Raw genomic sequence first — 22,774 nt, 5'->3', positions numbered from 1 at the left:
TACGCAGTCAGACCTGCTCACCCAAACTTGCCACCGGACTCATCCCGCAGGCTACTCGATCGTTCACGCCACCAAATCGCTGCCCCAAACATGGCCGACGACGCCACTACCTCCACTGAGGAAGGGCAGGTCACCTTCAACGTCAAGGCCGCAAACGACCAGAAGCACGTCCTGACGCTGCCCGCCACTACTACAGTCGCCGATCTGAAGACCAAGCTGTCGACGCCCGAGTATGCAGACATTCCCGCCGAGCGCCAACGTCTGATATACTCGGGCCGCGTCCTTAAAGACCCGGATACACTGGGTGGCGTGGAGGTCAAGGACGGCCACACAATCCACCTGGTCAAGGGCGCTGCCAGCAACGCGCGACAAAACCCCGCAAATCAAGGCACAGCAAGCACAGCCGGCGGCGCCGGCACACCGACACCGCAGGTCCCAACAAACATCGCTGCAGGCACAGGGAACAATCCTCTCGCCGGGCTGACGGGTGCGCGCTATGCGGGTTTCCACGGCCTGCCCTCAATGGACATGTTCGGCGCTGACGGAGGGGTACGTGATCAACACCTGGATGGCGGGGCATGCTAACATGTTGCAGATGGGTCCGCCGCCCAACCCCGACGCCATGCTTGAGATGATGGACAACCCCATGTTCTTGTCACAGATGAACGAAGCCATGAACAACCCTGCCGTTGTCGACATGATGCTGCAAAGCCCCATGGTAGGTTCCGGCGCGATCCCTTCTCTCCGCGTCTAACATGTGACAGATTCGTGATAACCCCATGCTCCAACAGATGCTCCGCAATCCCGACATGCGTCGGATGATGTTCAGCCCTGACATGATGCGCATGCAGCTCCAGATGCAGCGCAGCATGAACGGAGACGGGAACGGCGGCGCCATGGCAGCTCCAGGCGCCACAGACAACACACCACAGCCAGGCTCCACCACAGCACGCGACGGCGCAACTGCCACCCCAGCTCCACAAAACGCTGCAGGTGCGGCGAATCCTTTCGCAGCATTCGGTGGCGCCGGTGCTGGCACTAATGCGAACCCGTTTGCGAGCCTGTTTGCTGGAGGCGCAAACCCGTTCGCTCCACAGACACAAGGTCAGGGTAACCCCACCCCTGGCACCGACGCGACCCAGAACAGCCAGAATACTCCCGCGAACCCCAACCCCTTTGGTAACCTATTTGGTGGAGCTGAGGGTGGGCAGCCCAACCCAATCGCAGACGCCGCGCGCAACATCATGCAAAACCCGCAGGCAATGCAGCAGATGATGCAGATGATGGGTGGCGGCGCAGCAGGTGGTGGAGCTGGAGCAGGCGCCAATCCATTCGGTGCTTTCGGTCAGAACCCGCCAGCGGGCGCCGCGGGTGGAGATGCTGGTTCTCAGCAGGCCAACCCCTTCGCAGCTCTCTTTGGGAACGGTGGCGGATTTGGTGGCGGCTTCGGCGGACCACCTCCACCTGCAGACAACCGGCCCCCGGAGGAGGTGTACGAGTCGCAGCTGAGACAGCTCAACGAGATGGGTTTCTACGAATTCGACCGCAACGTCTCGGCGCTGCGCCGGAGCGGAGGCAACGTGCAGGGTGCTATCGAATATCTACTTAACGGTGGATCGTAGATTGGCCCCGTGCTGGATCGGATGCGCGTTCAACGAGAGCAGTTCGAGCCGCAGCCGCCCCAGTCAACGACGCCAGAGCACGAGCTGCAACCGCAAAACCCACACACTGAGAGAGACGCGTTCTACAGACAGACGGAGGACATCGATCGGCAGATCGAGACAAATCACTTGACAAGAAGATTGGGTCTCGAACATGCGCAGGCACGGTATCCAGAGGAGGACTTTGGGCTCGATCTTGACAGCATTATGGATACTTATCTCGACAGCGACGAAGAGGACGGATGGGCCTCTGACGACACGGCGTGCGAGGAGGACGGCGCCTACCTCGACAGGTTCTTTGGTTGCCCGAAGATGGTGTGATAGACTGCTCGCGCTTACAGTGAGCTCAGGCATAGCGTAATATACCATTGAATTATTGTTCATGCGCGCTGTATTTCGAGTTTGTGATTGATGCACTTTCAAGCACAAAATACGGCGTACTCACCATCGGGAGATAATGCTCGCAGCCGTGCCTGACCAGTTACTGGACACTCACGTCGTCAGGCAGGGATCAACGACATCGCCAACTGTCTCCCTTGCTAGTGCTTGGTGTCAATGTAGTGTCTCCATTCGGTATGAATATTCACTCGCACCTCCCCGCGCCTGTCCGTGTCGACCTCGCAGTCTTCCAGGATTGCACACTCATCGATCATAACTGTGCACAGCGAATAGCGAGTAGCTAATAGCGAATACCGAGTAGCTAATAGCCATGTAACACCCGCACATCCCGCGCTATTTGGTGCGATCAACCCGTTATAATTACTTCACCGGGTGGTGAGAAACTCGGACCCACTGCAACACCGCCATAGACATGAAGATGCTGCAGCTTAGCTGTCAGCACTGCAAGATGGGGCATATGCATATTCACATTCATAGGTATTGCCTGCGGTACCACGTATGTCGGGACCCAGAGCTCACCGCACTGGACGTCCGACGCGAGTAGTTAGGTAGTCCAAGCTACCTGGCTCCCGTGATACGTGGAGATTCAAACGGAGTGGGCTGGTTGACGGTAGTCTGGGTTATGGGATGGGTGCGAGGTGGATACTTCGTGGTGTGCTGGGCTCGATCAGGAGTCCTGGTCTTTGACCACATCACAAGTTGTGACGACCCAGTCGAAGGCGGAGCAAAGGTTTGCGGATGGCGGTTGTATCAGGTATTGAAGAGGTCGTAGTGAAGAGGTAGTAGTGATATTTTCTGCCAGACAAAATACCTGTGTTTGGTTTGCTGGCACCGTGTATGTACACGCACATACAAGGCTTCATCGACATCTTTGTTGGTGGGCAGCGTTCCATTTGTTGACGTGAAAGTAAAACACTGGCGAGGATTCAGATCTGACCGTATGGGCCGTATGCCGCAGGAATGTCGTGAGTCCTCGTTCTTTCACGGTGAGACGTCTCTTTCGCTGCTCTCTGGACTTGTTACTCACTTGTGTCTTGCGTACTCTGGTTTTAGTACTAGATCTTTGAACTCGTTGCTCTTTTATTTGACGGCATACTGGTGCTCATATTTTCTATTGGTTTGGGGTCTTTGCTTTTCGTAGTTTTTCGTAGTGTGGACTCTGGCACGCTGGGTACTGAAGCTCGTGTGGTACAGCTCGCGATCAACGTGGGGATCTTTTATTTTTCTCAATCCTCTAATATATCCGTGTATTTAACTTGTTCCATCGAAGTTTAAGCCAAGTGTCGCTTCTATGCTCTCAGCAGGCTCGGTACGTTATGGTTCAGTGCAAAGAAAGCATGTACTGCTGCGCAGTAATTGAGCCTCGATGGAAGGACAAAAGGATCGTATACCCCTTTATCCTGTAAAGTTACTGATTGATGAAAGATATCTAGGCACCACAAAGGTGATGACGTCGAGTTGGCCCAGTTCACTCCTTTCGCAAACCTGGCTAAACAATGGACTGGTCGACTCCGTCCGCAGTTTGCGTCTTCATGACCATATACAGAACATTGTCATCACTCTCGATCTCCAGCATATCTCAATGAGATTCACGGTGAAATTCCCGGCAGGTAGTCGCTTTGTTGTAGATGGTAGTCGTTGGGAAGAACATCCAGCTTTGAAAACCGGGAACGTTGACTTTACTGCAAATATTCAAGGCCCTATTCACCAGCCTGGGTGTTGTCATGCGTCTCCCACATTAGTCTCACCTTTTTCTGCAGCATTGAGTATGATTGGCTCTCGTGGCAGCCAAAAGAGAGGCAACTTACACGTGGACGAGTGCCCCTGATTTGATTCTTCGTACATGCCTCTTCTCAACTACGACAACTTTGTATCGCCTGCTTTCACTCTGAGTACTTTCTTAACTTCTCTTGATTCAATCTTGTCACCTTCAGTGTAGGTGATCCAAGACTATATGTTCAGCCTGAAGCAGGATCTATTGGAAGAGACGTCGTCTTCGAAGATCGCAGAGAAGACTGAGGTCGGTACTTAGGGGCAGAATCCTTGGACAAATGATCGAAAGTGGCTTCAACAACAACTACGATCTCACTCAGATAAGAGAAGAAGAGCCAGCTAACATTGGGATCAAAATCAATTGCGGCATTCAACTTGGGTATGTAGCCTCAGACGAGAGCTAGATGCTTCTGGTGTTACGCGTCGCAGTCAATCTAGTCATTCCACCACATCTACTAAGTACTTGTTCCTCGTTGAACCCACAATATTGCAGTGGTCTGACATCAGCCGAATTCGTATCATAGAAAATGCCTCATACCTTTCAGCAGATGGGGCGCCCAGTCTGCATGCCACTAATTGACTGGGATACGAGTACGGTTTCAAAAAACGCTGGCTGGGTACGAAGGACGGCTGCTGTTCACAATTTCAGTGAAGTCTTGAATCGGATCGAAGTCCGAAAGACAGCACACGAAGTCGGTGAGATTCTGTTCGTTGTCAGTGACACGGGCAGGACTGAAGGAAGACTGCAGCGAGTCGTGAGAGTGAAAAAATGGAGTGACTGAATGTTCCAAGAAAAACATCTCGGATTCAATTCGGGACCAGAATTTCATCCAAACCTGTTTGTGTCGAAGTCTAGCCTCGATGACGATCAGCATCTGCCACTGCGGTACCTTGACGATCTCAATCCAACGGTACCTGATGCCAACACCCTTCTCCGTCCAGCCCAACACCCGCAGTTCCGCTCGCCGGTCTCAACCCGTGCCCACTTCCAATGCAAGCCCCAGATACTAGGTCTCTAGCGGCGTCTTCCCACTTCCGCAAGCCCGCCACTACCCAAAGCCCGCATCATCGCCTCCCACCGTCTCCGAGCCGACCACAGCTAACCTGATCGCCCACTCACGCGCTGTCAGCCCGCTAGTAAAGCTTAGCATGTCTTAGACTTCGTGTAAAAATATCGCAGGCTTGGGGATTGCATCACAGCCAATATTTTGTGCTGATACGAGGTGGGTCACGGACGCCTGCTGGCCGCTGACGGATACGAGGCCTTTGACGTAACGCTCGGGACCAACGCGAAGGAGAGGTAATTATGATCGTAGGGGCGTCGTCAGCAGGACTAGTCTCTCCTGACTCTGTTTGTTATGGTCGCCAAGTCTTTTTGAGGACTGTGTTTAGAACCAAGACCCGACGTAGGACTTGTCACGCTGATATGTAGATGAGTTTGGAATCTGGGAGTCACATGAGGCAGGAGGAAGTAGTTGCAGATGTAAAATCTTCATTGCTAGTTGTGATAACTACCATGCGCGCACCAAGCGTGATCGTTCTAAAAAAGCGTATTTACGAAGGAAAGTAAGAAAGAGAAAAGATTAAGTCCTGAAATGCGCCGCGGCTATGCAAAGGCGATAGACACAATGCCAGCCTATGTATGAGGAAACATTTTACTGCCCCGTCCAACCCAAATACCGTGTTTCAAAGAAAGTGAAGATCAGTCACTCATGAATTGATCCGCTTAGTAGCCGTAGCCGCCGTATCCGCCAGTGGGCACAGGTGTGGCCTGGGTGGAGGACTCAACGGGGTAAGGGACAGATGAGCTGGCAACGGGGTACTCAGCAGAGCTCGAGGAAGGCTTGGCCGAGGAGCTGGCAACGGGGTACTCAGCGGAGCTCGAGGAAGGCTTAGCAGATGAGCTAGCAACGGGGTATCCAGCGCTGGTGGAAGGCTTGACGGATGGGTAGGGAGCAGAGGCAGAGCTGTAGATGATGGAAGATCCAGAGCTGGGCTTAGGTCCGGTAGGGTAGCCCTTAGACGCAGAAGGGGTAGGGCACGAGCCGGGGTGGGCGGGGTTGCAGCCACCGGGGATCTCAGTGGTCTTGGGACCAGCGGGAGTGGAGGGAGTAGGGCACGAGCCGGGGTGGGCGGGGTTGCAGCCACCGGGGATCTCGGTGGTCTTGGGGCCAGCGGGAGCAGAGGGGGTAGGGCAAGAGCCGGGGTGAGCGGGGTTGCAGCCGCCGGGGATCTCGCTGTGAGGAGCCTCAGGTGTGTACTGGGGAATGCCAGCATAGACGGTCTTGGTGACAGTTACAGGGGCGGGGCAGTTCTCCTGACCGGGAACGGGAGTGTACTGGGGAACGTCGACGAGCACAGTTGTCTTAGGGCCAGCGGGCGGGGGGGTGTTGTCCTTGGACGCAACAGGGTACTCGGGCTGAGGAGCGGGGGCGGAAGGCTTGGGGGACTCGCCAGTGGGCTTGGGGGTCTCGGGAGTGGGCTTAGGTCCAACGGGGTACTCGCCAGTGGGCTTGTCACCAGAAGGCTTGGGCGCCTCGGGGGTAGGCTTGGGTCCAACGGGGTATCCGCCAGTGGGCTTGTCGCCAGTGGGCTTATCGCCAGTGGGCTTGTCGCCAGTGGGCTTGTCGCCAGTGGGCTTAGGTCCCTCGCCAGTGGGCTTGGGGGGAACCGCAGTGGTCTCGTAGCCGCAGCCGCCCTTGCAGGAGGTGAAGGTGACGGTGCTGGTGGTCAAGGTAGTGATGACCTGGGTGCCGTGAGTCTGAGTGATGGGGCAGACGGTGGTAGTGACGTAGGTGGTCAGCTCCTTGGTGGTCGTGGGGACAGGGTAGCCCTCAGACGTAGAGGGGGTAGGGCACGAGCCGGGGTGGGCTGGGTTGCAACCTCCGGGGATGGAGGAGGAGGGAGTAGGGCAAGAGCCTGGGTGAGCAGGGTTGCAGCCTCCAGGGATGGAAGAAGCGACAGGAACCGATGAAGACTCCTGGGGGTATGTAGGGTAACCCGGGACAGAGCTGGAGGGGGTAGGGCAAGAGCCGGGGTGAGCCGGGTTGCAGCCACCGGGGATGGAAGAAGCAACGGGTGTCGATGAAGACTCCAGGGGGTAGGTAGGGTAACCCGGGGCAGAGCTGGAGGGGGTAGGGCAAGAGCCGGGGTGGGCCGGGTTGCAACCTCCAGGGATCGAAGAAGCAACGGGTGTCGATGACGACTCCAGGGGGTATGTAGGGTAACCCGGAGCAGAGCTGGACGGGGTAGGGCAAGAGCCGGGGTGGGCAGGGTTGCAGCCACCGGGGATGGAAGAAGCTACAGGCGTCGATGAAGGCGTCTCAGCAGGGTAGGTTGGGTAACCCGGGGCAGAGCTGGAGGGGGTAGGGCAGGAGCCGGGGTGAGCGGGGTTGCAGCCTCCAGGGATGGAAGAAGCAACAGGGACCGATGAAGACTCCTGGGGGTATGTTGGGTAGCCAGGCGCAGAGCTGGCTGGAACAGCTGGTGCGGAAGAAGAGGGAGTCTCCTGGGGGTATGTTGGGTATCCGGGAGCCGAGCTAGCCGGGACGACTGGCGCGGAAGAAGGAGTCTCGGGGTAGGCGGGCGCGCTGCTTGCGGGAACAACAGGCTTCGATGAAGGAGTATCGGGGTAGACTGGGTAGGCGGGCGCGCTGTTGGAGGGCGTGTTTGCTCCGTAACCATACTCAGCTACGGGAGAAGCAGCAACGGCACCAATAATGGCCGCGGCAACGAAAGAGTAACGCATCCTGGTTGATTTGTTGAACTTTGTCGGTGGATGTGGTGATTAAGGTATTAGGTGGGATCTGGAGATAGACTGTAGCGAGTGTCTGTCTGAAGAAGGCTCAGAAAAGCGAATGTGGTAGTTAAGAAACTGTTTTTGTTGTTGTGATGAGATATTCTTGGGCGAGATGGAAGGAAAGTTATATACTGGGTCACTCCTGAGCGTCCACGCGCTTCTCGCACGGCTGACGTCGAAATGGCCAACGCTTCGTCGGTTACGAAGTAACATCTCGCCACGAGCAGAACACGAGGTCCCATTCTAGGAACACGATGGCACGGTACGTCGATGGTGTCGGTGCTCAAAGTTAGTCACTGTTAGCAGTACGGTAGTCAGGAGCACGCAGCCCTACCGTGCTTTGCGAGGTGTCTATTTTTGTACGAACCTTTCCAAATGCGGACCTAGCGGACGATGATGATCCACTCATCATTGCTGAGCAACCACCGTCACGCTCTGTGCCGAACGTCACAGCTCATGAAGGCTCTCCACTCTCGAGTGTCCGACAGCTCATCATCTCGGAGCCATGGCCGCTGGCCTTCTCTTCCGCGCAGCCTCTAATTCGCGGCTGTGGCCCTCGGCGTCAAAGGGACGTTCCTGCCGATCTACCTCCGAAGCTCTAATTTTGGCCGGCCCTCCGAATCCTCCGCTTCTCGCATGTTCGCTCTGCGCCCCATCTACTTACGCTTGATCCGGCCGATGATAATTGCGGAGCTGCGATGCGCTGTAGGCCAAAGTCGCCAACCTTCTCGTTTCCAAATATTGGCTCCTCCCCGTGTCAACGCCACCGATGCTGACCTGCAGGTTACGAGATCGCGCTATGACTCCTTCGGGAAATCTACGCGGGAAACAAGCAATGCGCCATCGCCGTTATGGATGCGACCCATGGTTGACATGAACGTTACACTACCACTGCCACCAAGATCCGATTTGTCCGTCTCAGCATCAATACTGAGCTGAGCAGCCACACCCTTGCAGGCGCAGCCCTACAGCCTTACCATTTGGTTGTCCTGCACACTTCAGATGGCCATGAGCATATGCGGCGATGGGTGCTTGCTGCTAATCGTGCCCCTATCCACTCCTGCTCGTAAAGCAGAAAACAGCGCACTTTGTGGCTTCTCCGTCGTGTTCGTTGGCCACTGATGGCTCTCCTATCTGCGCCCCACACAGCAGTGCAGTGGTTGGGCCACATCAACCCCACCACAACTGTGCTCATAGACCGTTCGTGTTTTTTGGATTCTGTATGTCCACTCGGTCTCAATTCCGGCCGAAAGCGGCGATGCTTATTCGCAACAAGCCTCTCCCCCTTCTTCGACGCTGGAACAACTTCCAAGTTTTCGGTCCAGACATTACTCTTACCGGAGAAGGCCGCCATCGCAAGTAATAGGTATCACCAGCATTTCTGGTAGTGTTGTGTGCGGAAGATACGAACTGCCACAGAGCATGCCTAAGGCTCCGTTGATGTAATGGTCCACTTGGTGTACCCACGCATCAGACGGGGCCGTATACGAAATACGCACGGCATTGGCAGGAGACGGCGGTCGAAGAGCCATGCAACATCACGTACCTCCTCGGTGCAGTCAACGTGGCGTTCGGTTGCCATGCTCTCCCCAGCTTCAACCTAGACCTGGCCTCCTTTCCAGACCCAAAATAGAATCACTCTTATCACTAACCATTCCAGATCTAGCGTAACATTTCGGCCCAGTATTGTCACCATACCTTTGTTAACACACACCGATGTTGATCACTTTCTGCGAGTGCCACCGGCAGTGGTAGCCGATATCCTTTATTTTCTATCCTCTTACATTCCACGACATATCAGCTTGGCCTGAAGTCGTTTCTCTGCTTTGTGGTCGAGACACTGTCGTACACAAGACCGTATCGACATCAAGCCCAAACGATCACGCTGTCGACAAGGTTGCACGCTTCCTGTCGCAATCAAGCAGCTTCAAAGTACATCATAGATGTTGTCACCAGCATTAGTGCTATCCACGGCTTGCTAGTTCGGCACATTACGCAATTGTACTCCATCCTCAATTCATAACTATATTCTGACTGCATTGAAACTACTGTCACTATTTATCTGAACATCTAGCTCAGCGACAGATAGCATCGGTGATTTGAACATTGTGTCTAGGGTCCAGCCTTCGAGCACGGTCAAATCATCCTCAGTAACTGACCTCCGTACGCTCCACTACAAGGACCGCCGATCCCCCTTAGACGCCCCGCAAACACGATAGCCTGGAGGCTTTTCACCATTCGGCTCAATTAGTGCTGGTCGTCAACACCGAATGTTGAGAAGTCGGCTCAGATGTGCGATCGAATGACTTCCAACGTGGTAATCAGCTAGTATATGCAAAGCCACGGCTCAGCGTCATTCAGAATCTCGCCACTAAACTTCAGCTCGAGATCCGGTTCATTGTCCCAGATGGCGTCAGCGAACATGTTGTCGAAAGCTTCAAAGGCCGTCATCCCATGTGATCCAGCTGTCAGGTCGCTGACGGAGGAGTCGTCGGTCATGACCAGCATAACGTTCACTGTTTCTATCGCTGCTGCAGGCATAGCTAGGTAAGTCAGTTGCTCAAAGCTGTCGTCTAGGGAATCTTCCCGTCGAGATGCCAGCGGCGCCACGACCCCTTGATAGTCTGCGAAATCCATCGACAAGTCTGAGACAGCCGAGTATAGCTCTTCTTCCTCCAGAATCACTGGGAGGTGCGTGATGATGTGCAACGCGCTCTGCCTAACGGTTCGAGTGGTAGGCCGATCCAGCAGCTCATCGCCGTCGTTGTGCATCCATGCACCGCCCTCGTCGAAATCCACGATATCCTCTTCTTCTCGATACAGCCATAATGGCTGCTCATCTCGATCCTTCATCTGCAAAAGACTGTCGAGCGAGGCATAAGGCACGAGTCCTTCCGTGATAGTATCAAAGAATGAAGCCGCATACGATGCTTGGGAGGGGCACAGCGCGTCGGGTGCATCGAAGACCATGTCATATACTTCTGTTCCTGCATCCGACTCGTCGTCGTCGTCGTTGTCGCTGTCAGTGTCATCGCACAAGTCAAGCAGCCGATCCAACCCATCCGGAAGCTGGGGTGTCTCTGGCAAGGAGTTCGGGCCTAGAATATCGTCGAACGATGTGAACACAACTTGTGGGACCTCAATAGTCATGAGAGCAGCGGCTACGAGAGAATCATAGGGTGTATCTTCGAAAGCCATCTGCGCATATAGATGCTCATCGATCAGATCGATGATGCTCTCGGATCTGTTAGGCTCAGCCCGAACAAGATCCACTGCTACAGAGGCTGGAAGAAGAAACTGCTCCCCTGGGAGAATCAAACCGTGTCCAGCACGGTCGAAGCAGAAGCACTCACCGTCAGCACGATCGGCCAAGAAAGCCGCAGTGGCCCTCTCTAGATCAGCAATGTCGTCTGCAGTGGCTACGTAAGCACCATCATCATATTGATCGGCCAGGAAGGCCGCTGTGGCGTCCCGCAATTCCTGCAAGTCCTGGTCCATCTCGAATGCCGTATAGATGTCCTGCATCTTTGCGTTTGATAGACGTTTGCTTTTGGTGATGGGTACTACAGCTGTTTTGGTAACCGTTAGCAGTTTGACGTTACTTGTGATACCGGCGTTCTCTACAATCGGCCTGCAGATCGTGTCGAGTTTTGGTATACTGTACTGATCTAGCTGGTTGATTGCTGGAAGTGCTGGATACCGAAAATAATCTTCGAAGCGTGGAGGCTTTTATGGAGTTCATGGTCGAGTCAACAACGTCACCGTTGAACAATGCAGCGCACAATGCGCCATTCTGCGTTCGAGAACAACATCACGCATGAACAGTACGCACTCTAGGTCATCAAGGTTTGTGATCATCTCACTGTGCGATTTTGCTGGCTGCAGCGAGGTGGCAACTGTACTTTTTGACGCTCCGCAACACAACCTCATAAGATTGCACGCACGGCAATGACGCTGATAGCTTTCGATCGCATCCCAGTTTGCAGCTGTCAATCCAGGGTACCGGCCGACGTAAGGAGGGATTTGGTATACCTATGTTGTGCAGACTACTTAAGACCTTGGCCTTGGCGGTGCTGGTTGTTGGACCCGGCAAGAGTCTCTGCAGAACGACCAGCCGAACGCAAACGCTGGGCTCGTGATTCGCTTCTGGCGGGGGCGACTCCGCAGAGCCTCATACTGATGGCGCCTGATGCCTTGCACCTGCAGATGAGCTCAGCCACCATCGCTCGCGTCGGGCGATGCTGGTCGTGGACGCAGGAGGCGACGACGCGAAGGCGGCTGATTGGAATCGCCCCTTTCACCGCTGACACAATTGACAGGCTTTGAAACGAGATGAGGGGTAGCTGAGAAGATCATGAGTGGCAGCGATTGCTTTCAGCTGTTTCTCGCCCCAGCGCGGTGTTGCGCAGCAAAATGGAGGTTTGGAGTGTGATTGGCTCCGCCACGAACGCGCTAAAATCGCCGCTCTTTCCTGACGTCCACCCACAACGCTGCATCACTCTTCCCGCAGACACCGTGACCCGGTAGCTGTAATGAGCCATGGCGAGGAAATGGCTTGGTAGAAATGTGTGGTCTGTTCAACGAGGCCCGGTCGGTGGTTCCGAGGCGACGTCGAAGCTTAGAAATGTTCTTTTGGCGCTCTGCGTCACTTCTCCTTGCTGATAGCTCTGAGGGCATCGTGCCTTCCAATTCTCTCGCTTTACGTGCTTCCCTTGACCAATCCACTGGGTTTGTACGATCTTCGTTCTTCCAGGCAACTTTCAAACCCTGTCCGCTCTTTGCCGCGTCGTAGTCACTGCACGACAACACTCTTTTCAGTCGCATGCACCTCACTCCGGGCGGCTGTCAAATCCAGTCCAACTGCAGCAAAATTGCTGGCCACCAAGCTGTGTCTTGCGAGCCCAGGCATATGGCGCAATGTACGAATTAGTACCCACCGTCAGCGTCCCACGTCGAAAATCCAAGTGAAGAGGTAGACAACGGTCGCAAAGGCCAACTGGGCAGATAAAAGGGCATAAAGACGAGCCCATCGAAACACTCCCAAGCTAGCTAGCATAGAATATCCAAGCGAGACGGCAAAATGGCGGCCTACGATCTCTACTCGCATTCACCTCCGGTGTCTGATACGGCTTCACCTCAACTTCGAGAGCTAGGCCCGATCACACCGATACACTCCCCGCACCACTCTGTACACTCGTCAACCTCACTGAGGACCCCACTCCATACACTGTCGATTCACGAGTACCGCAAGCAGCAAAGTACGCCGTTGTCACGCATTGCTACACCATCGGGGAAGACCCTTCGGAGGAAGGCCTCCGCGTTCGCTCTGAACGAGCTTGAGCGCGTCCCATCGACCAAGTCTGCGTTGCGCCGCGACTCGCACTCATCTGCCCGGCCTTTACACGCGTCTTACTCGGCGCACCAACTGACTAATAGCACTCCCTTTGGTATCGAATTGGTGTCTGATCAGATATCTCGGTCTCAGTCGGCTGGACCAGGCGTACATGGTGGCAGTATATCGAGTGTCGCGACTGTGGACTCGCAAGGAAAGTTGCATCACTTTAATACTAGGAAAAGGCTCCCTCGTCCGCTTGCGCCAACACGCTCCGGGTTGCAGCCTGCACCTCAAGCACCTGTGAGGCCGACAAGGCAGATTCGCGCGACACTGCCCGCACCTTTGAGTTTCCTAACCGAAGAGTCTAATCTGAGCGACGCACGAAGCACGCCAACACCTTCACTTTCGCGTTTCCCAAAGCCACCACACTTTGAAACACTTCGAGAGATAGAACGGGAAAAAGCAATCAGCTTCGCAACTACTGCACCTGCAACTCCACCTGCCACGCCTGCGACCATTCACTATCGCGGTGCTTCTTTCGATCTCGTCAATCCGCACGAATCGTTGCCGTACCACGATATCGTCACACCTTCAAGAGATTTCGATTCGAGTGAACTTTTGCCGTTTCGGTCATCGCAAGAGTCTCAGTCAAGTTTCTCAGATGTCGGTGACTGCCCTCGGGCAATCGAACATGAGGTGCTAACCAATCTACAGATGGCGCCGAAGCGCCCTCTGTATGGCGATCTCAACGCTGCACATGCAGGCATCGTGCGACGTGCCGATGACATGTACACCGAGTCCATGCTTGATCTTCCCCTACCGCCGACACCAGTAGCATTCAGTCCAGGCTCCTCGGCATACACCTCTCCCGGCTACAGCCCCGAATCTCAGTTTGCTCCGTCTCCGTTGGCTGTCAGGAGACCCCAAGATGAGTCACGTTTCTCGATCAAGCAGCTCGCGCGCACACTCACAAAGAGGCTCACAAAGCCTGTCGAGCATGATGAAGAAGAAGAAGAGCTGCAGCAATTGCGAGAAAGTAACGCGAGCGAACTGTCTATCAGCGCAGATGCAGAGCCTCTGCGTCCTCTCGAGCAAACGTACATACCATCAGAAAGATCGTCTTATTTCCCATTAAGTCCCGTCTCGCCCACTTCCCCAGTCAGTCCTGCATCTTTGCACGACTTCGGGTCGGTCTCAGATGCGGAGGAAGATAGAATCGAGTATGCGCGAAGGGATTCTGGCCATAACTACAACCCGAAAAGCCTAAGTTCAATGGTACCAGATGATCCATCCACCCAGGTCGGGCGTGCAAACGATCCGCGTGCTTCCGTGTTTGCGACGGAATCAGGAATACGACCTTACTACGACGACCTGGCATCCATATATGCCAGCTCATCTGTTTACACCGGAGACGACCATCGGAAGTCGGCCTATCAGCAGAGTCTTGCTGGAAATCGCCAAAGTAGTGCATTCCTGCGCTACAGCGGCATGGATGCGGCGGGTATGGCGAATGAGTACAGCTACAATGATCTGGATAGAGTCAATCGACCAGCCTCGAGACCGCTTACACAAGAGATATATCATCGTTCTGCAGCACGAGGCGACAGGAAGACAGACACCATCAGTAAATTCATCGACCAGTACGACCCTGAACATGCAGGAAAGACAGCCTCAGCCCGACAAGACCTGGAAAGCACTAGTACCACCAGTTTGATCGCGCCCTACACGATGGACCATGATAAGCGAGCATCGACAGCTGCTCCGCAAGTCGACATATCGCTTTCCCGTTTCAGTCAGTTCCAGTTCGATCTAGGACTCACGAATCAATCCGAAGATGCTGCTGGTATGTATACGCGTACACAGTCGACGATTGCCACAAAACGCGCGTTGAAACGCCAGCCTGGAGCACCTCCATCGGCACCTCCCCCGCTTGCTCCAGCTTTCCAGTACGATCAAGCCCCGAAACCGGCCACCCGGCGCGAATTATCCGATATGTTCTCGAACAGATCGTACAACTCTTATGGAGACACGCGCAATCTCTTGCAGCTTCCTCGGTCTGAGGCAGGCGAATCCAAATTCCCTGCGCAAAGAATTCAGTCTTCATCTTCGTATTCGCAGCCTGAGGCAAAAGCACTCGAAGTATCATCCTCGTATTCACAGCCTGAAGATAGTGTAAGTCCACACACTCCACAGGAAGCGCTCGATCATGCCGAACACATCTTTGACAAAGCGGCCGCCGAACCGGAACCAAGCTATGAGGATATACCAGCTATGTGGGGAAGGCGGAGCCCTGTGAACTTGCTCCGCAATAAGCGGCTCACAGGTGAATCTGCGGGAACTGCAGACAATGAGAAGGCGGACTGGGAGACTGTTGCTGGTGACAGCCAGCGGGGCCGGGCATCTTTGGACAGCATCGCCGACTACAGTAGTAGTGATGGTAGCCGTAACAGCTTGGGATTGACTGCGGCAGCATCACTTCCTTCCTGGGTGGAACAAGACCGTGCAAAGGGTCAATCGATTTACAGTCACCCTAGTCCCATACGATCGCACGCTCATCCTTTCAGCTCGTCACCACCTCATCTGAAGGGTCGCGCTGGTTTCCAAACTGCCCCAGATATGTCTACATCAGGCGTACCATCAAGTCCCCCGGTATCGGCAACTATGCCTGTGTTCCGGTTCTCGAGTCAACCTAGGCGTGCGGTCGACGAGCCTCATGCTTTCGCTCCATGGGCTGATCCTTACGCTTTGAGTGATAAGGAGACACAAGAGCTGTTAGCCTCTGGGCCCAACGACGATATTCTTTTCGACAATGGAACCGACGACCAAACAAGACGTCTGAGCTACAGGTTCAAGAATCACGCAAGGGTCCCTGAAAGTAGTTCACCGCTTAGTATCGTCAGCGAGCCTGGCCTGGAGCGTGAGAACACATTTGACAAGTTCACCGTCGTCGGTCCAAGAGGCAATCTGACAGGCACTCCTCAAGGCACCGGGATGCATGATGCGGGCAGTAGTGTAGCAGACACTAGCAGCCCGGGTGCGAAGTTGAGCTCAAGTGTCGGTCCTCGTAGCCCGTGCTCTGACTATGACGGGTTCTACGCCTCTCCATACCCTGCCAGTGGTAGTGTGACCCGAATCCAACAATCGCGCACTGCTGACATTGAATCTGACCACGAGCGATCGCCGTCTCAGATAACGCTATTTCCCAGTGCATACAATATGGAGCCTACGCAGGGTTCTTCTCCACTTGCTGGACCAGACGGCCGACGAAGTCTCAGATCTTCAACTACATTCAAGCCTTCTCGGAGGTCGAGTCGCGCGGCTGTGCCGGGCCAGACTAAGTTAAGACAGATGGTCCTCGCTCCTGATGCGCGCTCAACCGTCTCAAGCAAAGACACCCATTTCTCTCGTTTTATGAGTGTAGCAGATAGTGGACGTCCGTCAACGAGCGACACCTCCACTCCTTTGCACCCCACTCATCCCAGTCTCGACACATTTCCTACTATCCGCAGTGGCAACACCGTCATTGCGCATCAGCATTCACCGCATCTGCTCTGTCCGGAACGCAAAACCACCCTCGAGGACGAAGCACGACGCCGTAAGCTTTCATGGCTAATCTTCGCTTGCTTCTGCATACTGCCACCTTGCATGTTCCTTTTTAGGATGTGGGGAGATTCTATCATCGTGTCAGTTACCGAAGGCGAACTTGGCCATTGTACAGCGAAGTCGAAGCGGGCTGCACTCATCGCTGGAATTGTCGTCAACATTGGACTGGTCGCGGCAATCCTGGTTCCGATTCTGGTTGCGCAGGCACTGAAGGCCATATGATGGCGCTGTCCTGTCGCGGTTGATTTTCTTGCAATTCCCTTGCGTCTGTTTCTTTTCCGTTTCCTTGGTATTGCATCATATGGCGTACAACTTGGGAGTAATACTGATGATGCATGGGTGGTCGGGTTGCATATTGGAGGCGTTTTATCTCGTGCGTGACTCTATCTGTCGATAGGTCCGAGTTCACACAAAGCTCTCTGGTAGCTTATATGCCTCCACGGAGGTTATCAATGGATCGTCTAATACAAATATGAACCCTTTGGCTTGAATGTGAAGCAATGCAACATGAGTGCAGCAACGACCGTAAGCTGGCACGTCATTAAGCAACATGACAGGCCTTTGGCATCGGAGCTGTTCGTACAACCTAGTTTGGGGTCTAAGCCAACGCCAGGCTGCTATGCGAGTACTGGTAAGGGTGGTGTAATCTTGTACATATTTCTTATCTATACAAAGCTTGTGCATATCGATATCGAAAACCTCCTTCTAAATCTGCACTCCATCAATTACCCAAACTACTCCGTCGACAAGTATCGTACACGTCCAACACTCTACCTTACTTCGTCCTCGCAATGCTCACCACATTCCTCAGCGTTCCAAACGGCAACACATCAGCAATCCTCTTCTTGTTCGCAAACAGCATCACCAGCCTATCTAACCCACACCCCCAGCCGCCCGTCGGCGGCATCCCCCACTCCAGCGCCTCGAGATAGCTCTCATCGATGGCGCCCTGGCCCTCGGCATGATACGTCTGCTGCTGCATGAACTTGCGGCGCTGCTCGAACGGCGAGTTCTCCTCTTCGTACGCGTTGACGTACTCGCGGCCGGCAATGAAGAGCTCGACGCGCGCGGCGACGCGCTGCGAGGTCGTGGGGCACACGAAGGATTTGCTGAGCGGGGAGAGCGCTTCGGGGTGGTGTGTTATGAAGGTGGGGTCTTGGCAGAGCGGCTCGATGTAGGTTTCTGCGAGCGTGTCGAGGAGGCGGGGGAGTGTGGGGTTTGGGGGGGCGGTGAGGGAGAGGGACTCGAAGAAGGTGAGGACGTCTGCGGTTGCGGTCGGGGATGTTAGGTCGGGGAGTGTGTGACCGCTGGCGCGCTCGATGGTGGGGATGAAAGGAAGTTGTCTGAAGGGGGCGGTGAAGTTGATGCCCTCTGGGGCTGTTAGGGTAGGGAAGTAGGTTGATCTGAGGGACTCGATTGCGCTGTGGAGGCCGAAGACGAGGCTCTCCGTGCGTTCGATGAGTTGGGGGAGGGTTGCGCCAACTTCATAGAATTCGCAGGTTGAGAATTCGGGGTTGTGAGTATTGTCCACGCCTTCGTTTCTGAAAGCACGGCCAATCTCGAAGATCTTGTCTTGCCCGCCGACGATCAGGCGCTTCAGGTTCAGCTCGGGCGCTATCCGGAGTCTGATCTGTGTGTTGGACATCTCGTTCGCAACGGTCTCGAAAGGCCGTGCTATCGCTCCACCAGCGTTGACATCGAACATTGGGGTCTCTACTTCCAAGAAACCGCTTTGTATGAACGACGTCCGGATGTAGTCGTAGATCAGCGCGCGAAGTCTTAGGGTGTCCGCAGGCTTATCGCTCGTAAGCGAGTGGATGTGAGGCCGTCGAGCAAGCGTTTCAGCGTTGTCGACTTTGTCAGGAATGTGATGAAGGCAGGGCGCAAGGATCTGAGGGACTTTCCGAGCCAGGATGGTCAGCTGCCCAGAGGATGTCCTGGTAGGGTTTCCTTCCACGGCTTTGAGAGTCAGTGTACGTCAAATTGGGGGAAGACTTTATGACTTACAAACCCAATCGCCCAGCCTCGCTACCATCCGAAGGCTCTTGAACTTCTCTTCAGAGTCGTCTTCGCTAAGCTTCTTGCGCTCCACCATGATCTGGAGGCGCTGAGTGTCGCGTTCAATGTCGAGGAACATCAATTTGGAGCCAGCTAGGCGTACAGAGCGGACCCTTCCTGAGATCGTCAGTACCAGAGTTCTTCCACGATCCAGTCGAAACCTTACCGAATACGGAGACATTTTCAGTCTTCGTCTCTTTGACGTCTGCAAACCGGGCATTGAACTCTCGAAGTGACAGGGCCTCAGCACCTGTAGGATACACAAGTTGCGGGTGATAGTCGCCCAGCGGTTTTATGTTCTTCAGCTGTTCAAGCCGCCTCTGCTTCTCGACATCGTGTGGGCCGGTGAACGCATCGGCGGAGGTCTGCTGGAACCGACGTTGCGCGGACAGATGTTTCTGAACGTGCTGCGGCCTCAGGGATTGCGTACCTCGATAGTGGTAGGGGCGGAGGAGTTGGATCGAAGATCTACGCATGGTGTCTTTGTCAGTCAGCTTCCTACTATGGCGATCTACTGCGATATGGAGAGAGACAATTGAATATCAGATATGTGCAAAGAGTTTTTGAAATCAACCGCCCGAAGACGTCATTCGCAACGGTTCTATAGTTATTCATCATGTGAAAAGAGGCAGGAGGTGTAGTTGGGAAAGGCATCGAAGCACTCCTCAATTGCGCGACACATTCATGCAGCTTCAAGCAAGTATCGGGCTTCCCAATTACACCTCAGGTTCTCAAAGAAATATGTGCAAACTTACCGGTGCTGTCGTCACATCTCTCACCTGAACAACTCAGTGTGAAGCTGCAAATTCAAGCGAAGCACGGCCGGCGCAAGCTCGAGGTGGAGCCGGCTAAACCGCGGGTTCTTGGCATGGTCATAGCTCCTCTGGCATAAAAGCTGCGCCCGCCTCGCCCTCCCTTCCTTTTCCTCATACTTACCTTGTTGGGAGGGGCAGGCTCAAGTTTCTGCTTCCTCTACCTTGATCAGCTGCATTGCACAGCGCGGACTGGTTGGGGTACGGCTTTCCTTCGGGGACGCCGCCGGCGCAATTTTTGCTTGCCTGCACTCGTGTGTGCTTTTTCGTCGACTACTGTGCCTCGTGCACGGTATTGAAGAAGAAGGTTGATTTGAGCGCTGCCCTTGATGCAGCCAGCTCACATCATGTTCAAAGGCTCAGCGCCATAGGCTTACGCGTTGAGAGCCTACGGCTAGGGCTTGTTCAGAGAGCCCGAGATGCGCAGGGTGTTGTGTTGTGTTGAATTTGGGCGAGTCTAGAGGGACCTGACCCTCTCATCAAGGACGTCCGCGTTCCCACGTCGCTACCGGAAGCTTCATCATGCAATGGGAGCTGGCCGCGGTTATCAAAGTTGTAGACACAGTAGACGCGTTCAGCTTGCGGAAGGACGCGAAGCGGACGCGACAATATTGGCGACACTGAACGCGCGCGCAACCCAGTCGTCAACGGAAGATCTAGCCACCTTCGCTCACTGACCAGATTCCTAGCATGCTACGAGCTCCAACGGCTTGTAGGTGAGTCCAGAATGCCCTTCAGTCTCTGGATGAGCTTGTGTGCGATCGAGTGCTACCGTTTTCACACAACCTTAACGTCGCGCCGGCGTCTGCCCGCTACATCAACATCGCGGTGAGCTAGACTGCGCCATCATGGTCCTCAGCTAGCAACATAAAAGACCTGTATGCCCTCTCAACTGCCGCTGAGGCTCACTCGAGCCTGTCGCTGACCAAGCTGGAGCTTCATGCTTAACCCCGCCCCACATCCACATTCAACGGTCACCTGCCCCACCATGACATCGACATGACATTGTGGGAAAATCCCATCACGGGTGTCAAAGCTCGATATGGCCCCCATGCTCCATACAACGGATCTGTAACCTACTTGATCAGGTCATGACGTTCAGCTAGTCTGTCTGGGCGTATCTACAGGGCGAATGAACAGCCACCGGCTCGTCGGTAGTTGTGTAGAGCTGCGGCATTGATGCGTGCGTATTAACGATGTTAGACCTATGTCATCGATTCGTGCGTCAGAGCGCCATAGAAAAGTAGGTGCAATCCTCTGCTCGATTTACTTGTCAAACACAATCCACACACTCGTCCTTGCTATCGTCTTTTTACCACTTTGATACCACTACTACATTCCACACAGTACAAGCAGCACGAAATCCGCCCAAGATGATGTCCCAGGCTGCTATGCAGGCCGAGAAGATTATCGGCCATGGCGGTGAGGCTACCACGGCGCAGAATGTCACAAATCCTGGCAACTCCGCAGAGTACGCCGACCCTTCAGGAGAGAAGATGAAGGCTCTGGTATGGATGGGCAAGAACAAGGTCGAGATGACCGAATGCCCGAAGCCGAGGGTCATGGAGCCGCGCGATGTGATTGTCAAGGTTACAGGATCCACAGTCTGCGGCTCTGATCTGCATCTGCTCCACGGCACAGTGGTTGAGCTCCAGAAGGGCGACATCCTCGGACACGAGTTTTGCGGTGTCGTAGACGAGGTTGGCAGTGGAGTAACAAAGTTCGAGAAGGGGTACGTTCAAACATCAAAGCAGTCAAACATGCACTGACACATCACACAGCCAGCGCGTAGTAGCGTCCTTCCAGATCGCTTGCGGAGACTGCTTTTACTGCAAGCAGAAGCTGTCTTCGCAGTGCGAGAAGACCAACGACAACACTATCGAGAACGCCATGTACGGCGGTCGCACGGCAGGCATGTTTGGCTACTCCCACTTCACTGGTGGGTTTGCTGGCGGGCAGGCCGAGTACACACGCGTTCCTTACGGCGACGTCAACCTCCTCCCTCTCCCCGATGATGTCCCCGACGAGGAGGGTCTCTTCCTCTCCGACGTCCTTTGCACATCATGGCACGCGGTTGTCGATACAGGTGTGAAGAAGGACGATGTCGTCGCTATCTGGGGCGCTGGCCCAATCGGACAAATGTGTGCGGAATTCTCCTTGTTGAACGGTGCAAAGAGGGTCATCATGATCGACTCAAACTGGCGTCTGGACTTCATTAAGAAGAGCTACCCTCACATCGAAACCATCGATTTCTCCAAGCTCGGCAAAGGCGAGTCGGTCACAAGCAAGCTTAGGGAGATGGTCGATAACCGCGGTCCCGACGTCTCCATCGAGTGCGCCGCGGGTGAATACGCGAAGGGCTGGGCCCACTACTTTGAGATGATGCTCGGTCTTGAGACCGATACATCCGAGCTCGTCAACGAAATGATCACCAGCACAAGAAACTTCGGTAGCTGTGGTATCACTGGTGTTTACGTCGGTTTCGTAAGTCCTGACCTCCTATACATAATACAAAACATTCACTAACGTTGCTTAGACAAACCACTTCAACATCGGTTCGCTCATGGAGCGCGGCATCCGTCTGATCGGTAACGGTCAAGCGCCTGTTCACAAGTACTGGGAGTCGCTCCTCAAAATGATCCAAGAGAAGCAGATCCACCCTTCGAAGATGGTAACGCACCGTGTCAGCCTCGATGACCTTGATAAGGTATATTACAAGTTCGAGGAGAAGGCCGATGGTATGCAGAAGGTGTTCGTGGAGACAAAGTGGTCCTTCCCTGCGTCGGAGAAGTCGCCTCCTCTCACCAGGTACTAGAGGGCACGCTTTAGTACACGCTTGACAACACGATAACTTGATACCTAATGATACTCTAATGAATTTTGTTAATACCTTATTTTACAATTCCCATCGTCGCCTCTTTGTGTATGCGTGAAAAGCTTACCAACCACTAGCACCACGCCCCGACTCCGACCCTCCCCCTTTTCTTCGCTAAGCCAGCTCCCATGTGCTCGACAAGTATCGACTCCTTGCCACGAAGCACCGCCACATTCGATTTTAACGTAAACCACCCAGTCTCCACTCCGGCTCGTACCGACCTCGTGTCCGCGCCGCGCAATGTAAATACGAGCGGGGCGGACTATCCCAGCAGACCGACACGAGGTCGCGCCGGCGTGGTGTAAGCGTCGCAAAGAAAGCATAGATCGGCGCGTGTATTTTGACGTCTTTGTACCTTTGGGTGCTGGCTGCTGGTGACGGCGGATTCGAGGTTTCGGGTTAGGGAGTATGTTGTGCGTAGTGTTCGCGCTGAGGAAGCGGCCTGCTTTGCCGCTGTCT

At 54.4% G+C, this 22,774-nt stretch overlaps 7 protein-coding genes across 7 annotated transcripts; 4 read left to right on the top strand and 3 right to left on the bottom strand.

Moving 5' to 3' along the window:
* Positions 1-90: 90 nt before the first annotated feature.
* Positions 91-1,622, top strand: C7974DRAFT_302681 (uncharacterized protein; the record flags this gene model as incomplete). Its single annotated transcript, XM_046137912.1, has 3 exons — positions 91-549; positions 596-718; positions 765-1,622. The coding sequence occupies 3 exons, from the start codon at positions 91-93 to the stop codon at positions 1,620-1,622; spliced, it is 1,440 nt and encodes a 479-aa protein (XP_046002153.1).
* Positions 1,623-4,196: 2,574 nt separating this feature from the next.
* On the top strand, positions 4,197-4,770 carry C7974DRAFT_386931 (uncharacterized protein). Its single transcript, XM_046141111.1, has one exon. It carries the CDS (start codon positions 4,361-4,363, stop codon positions 4,613-4,615), a length of 255 nt encoding a protein of 84 aa, XP_046002152.1. The 5' UTR covers positions 4,197-4,360; the 3' UTR covers positions 4,616-4,770.
* A 1,686-nt stretch (positions 4,771-6,456) lies between these two features.
* Positions 6,457-7,946, bottom strand: C7974DRAFT_386930 (uncharacterized protein). The gene is made up of 2 exons (XM_046141110.1): positions 7,169-7,946; positions 6,457-6,937 (listed from the first exon to the last, which is right to left on the bottom strand). The coding sequence occupies exons 1-2, from the start codon at positions 7,515-7,517 to the stop codon at positions 6,633-6,635; spliced, it is 654 nt and encodes a 217-aa protein (XP_046002151.1). The 5' UTR covers positions 7,518-7,946; the 3' UTR covers positions 6,457-6,632.
* A 2,011-nt stretch (positions 7,947-9,957) lies between these two features.
* On the bottom strand, positions 9,958-11,157 carry C7974DRAFT_372975 (uncharacterized protein; the record flags this gene model as incomplete). Its single annotated transcript, XM_046140084.1, has 2 exons — positions 9,958-10,937; positions 10,986-11,157. The coding sequence occupies 2 exons, from the start codon at positions 11,155-11,157 to the stop codon at positions 9,958-9,960; spliced, it is 1,152 nt and encodes a 383-aa protein (XP_046002150.1).
* Positions 11,158-12,584: 1,427 nt separating this feature from the next.
* On the top strand, positions 12,585-17,048 carry C7974DRAFT_118400 (uncharacterized protein). Its single transcript, XM_046135112.1, has 2 exons — positions 12,585-13,630; positions 13,682-17,048. Exons 1-2 carry the CDS (start codon positions 12,713-12,715, stop codon positions 16,790-16,792), a joined length of 4,029 nt encoding a protein of 1,342 aa, XP_046002149.1. The 5' UTR covers positions 12,585-12,712; the 3' UTR covers positions 16,793-17,048.
* Positions 17,049-17,202: 154 nt separating this feature from the next.
* C7974DRAFT_329128 (uncharacterized protein) lies at positions 17,203-19,422 on the bottom strand. The gene is made up of 3 exons (XM_046139052.1): positions 18,795-19,422; positions 18,578-18,745; positions 17,203-18,529 (listed from the first exon to the last, which is right to left on the bottom strand). Exons 1-3 carry the CDS (start codon positions 19,102-19,104, stop codon positions 17,346-17,348), a joined length of 1,662 nt encoding a protein of 553 aa, XP_046002148.1. The 5' UTR covers positions 19,105-19,422; the 3' UTR covers positions 17,203-17,345.
* A 935-nt stretch (positions 19,423-20,357) lies between these two features.
* C7974DRAFT_352408 (chaperonin 10-like protein) lies at positions 20,358-22,342 on the top strand. The gene is made up of 3 exons (XM_046139503.1): positions 20,358-21,172; positions 21,222-21,924; positions 21,977-22,342. The coding sequence occupies exons 1-3, from the start codon at positions 20,814-20,816 to the stop codon at positions 22,253-22,255; spliced, it is 1,341 nt and encodes a 446-aa protein (XP_046002147.1). The 5' UTR covers positions 20,358-20,813; the 3' UTR covers positions 22,256-22,342.
* The last annotated feature ends 432 nt before the right edge of the window (positions 22,343-22,774 follow it).

Source organism: Boeremia exigua, assembly GCF_020726555.1.
Source record: "Boeremia exigua strain MPI-SDFR-AT-0100 chromosome Unknown C7974scaffold_2, whole genome shotgun sequence".
Lineage (NCBI taxonomy): Eukaryota > Fungi > Ascomycota > Dothideomycetes > Pleosporales > Didymellaceae > Boeremia > Boeremia exigua.
The sequence above is the reverse complement of the archived record's forward strand: the minus strand, read 5'-3'. Positions and strand labels throughout refer to the sequence as shown.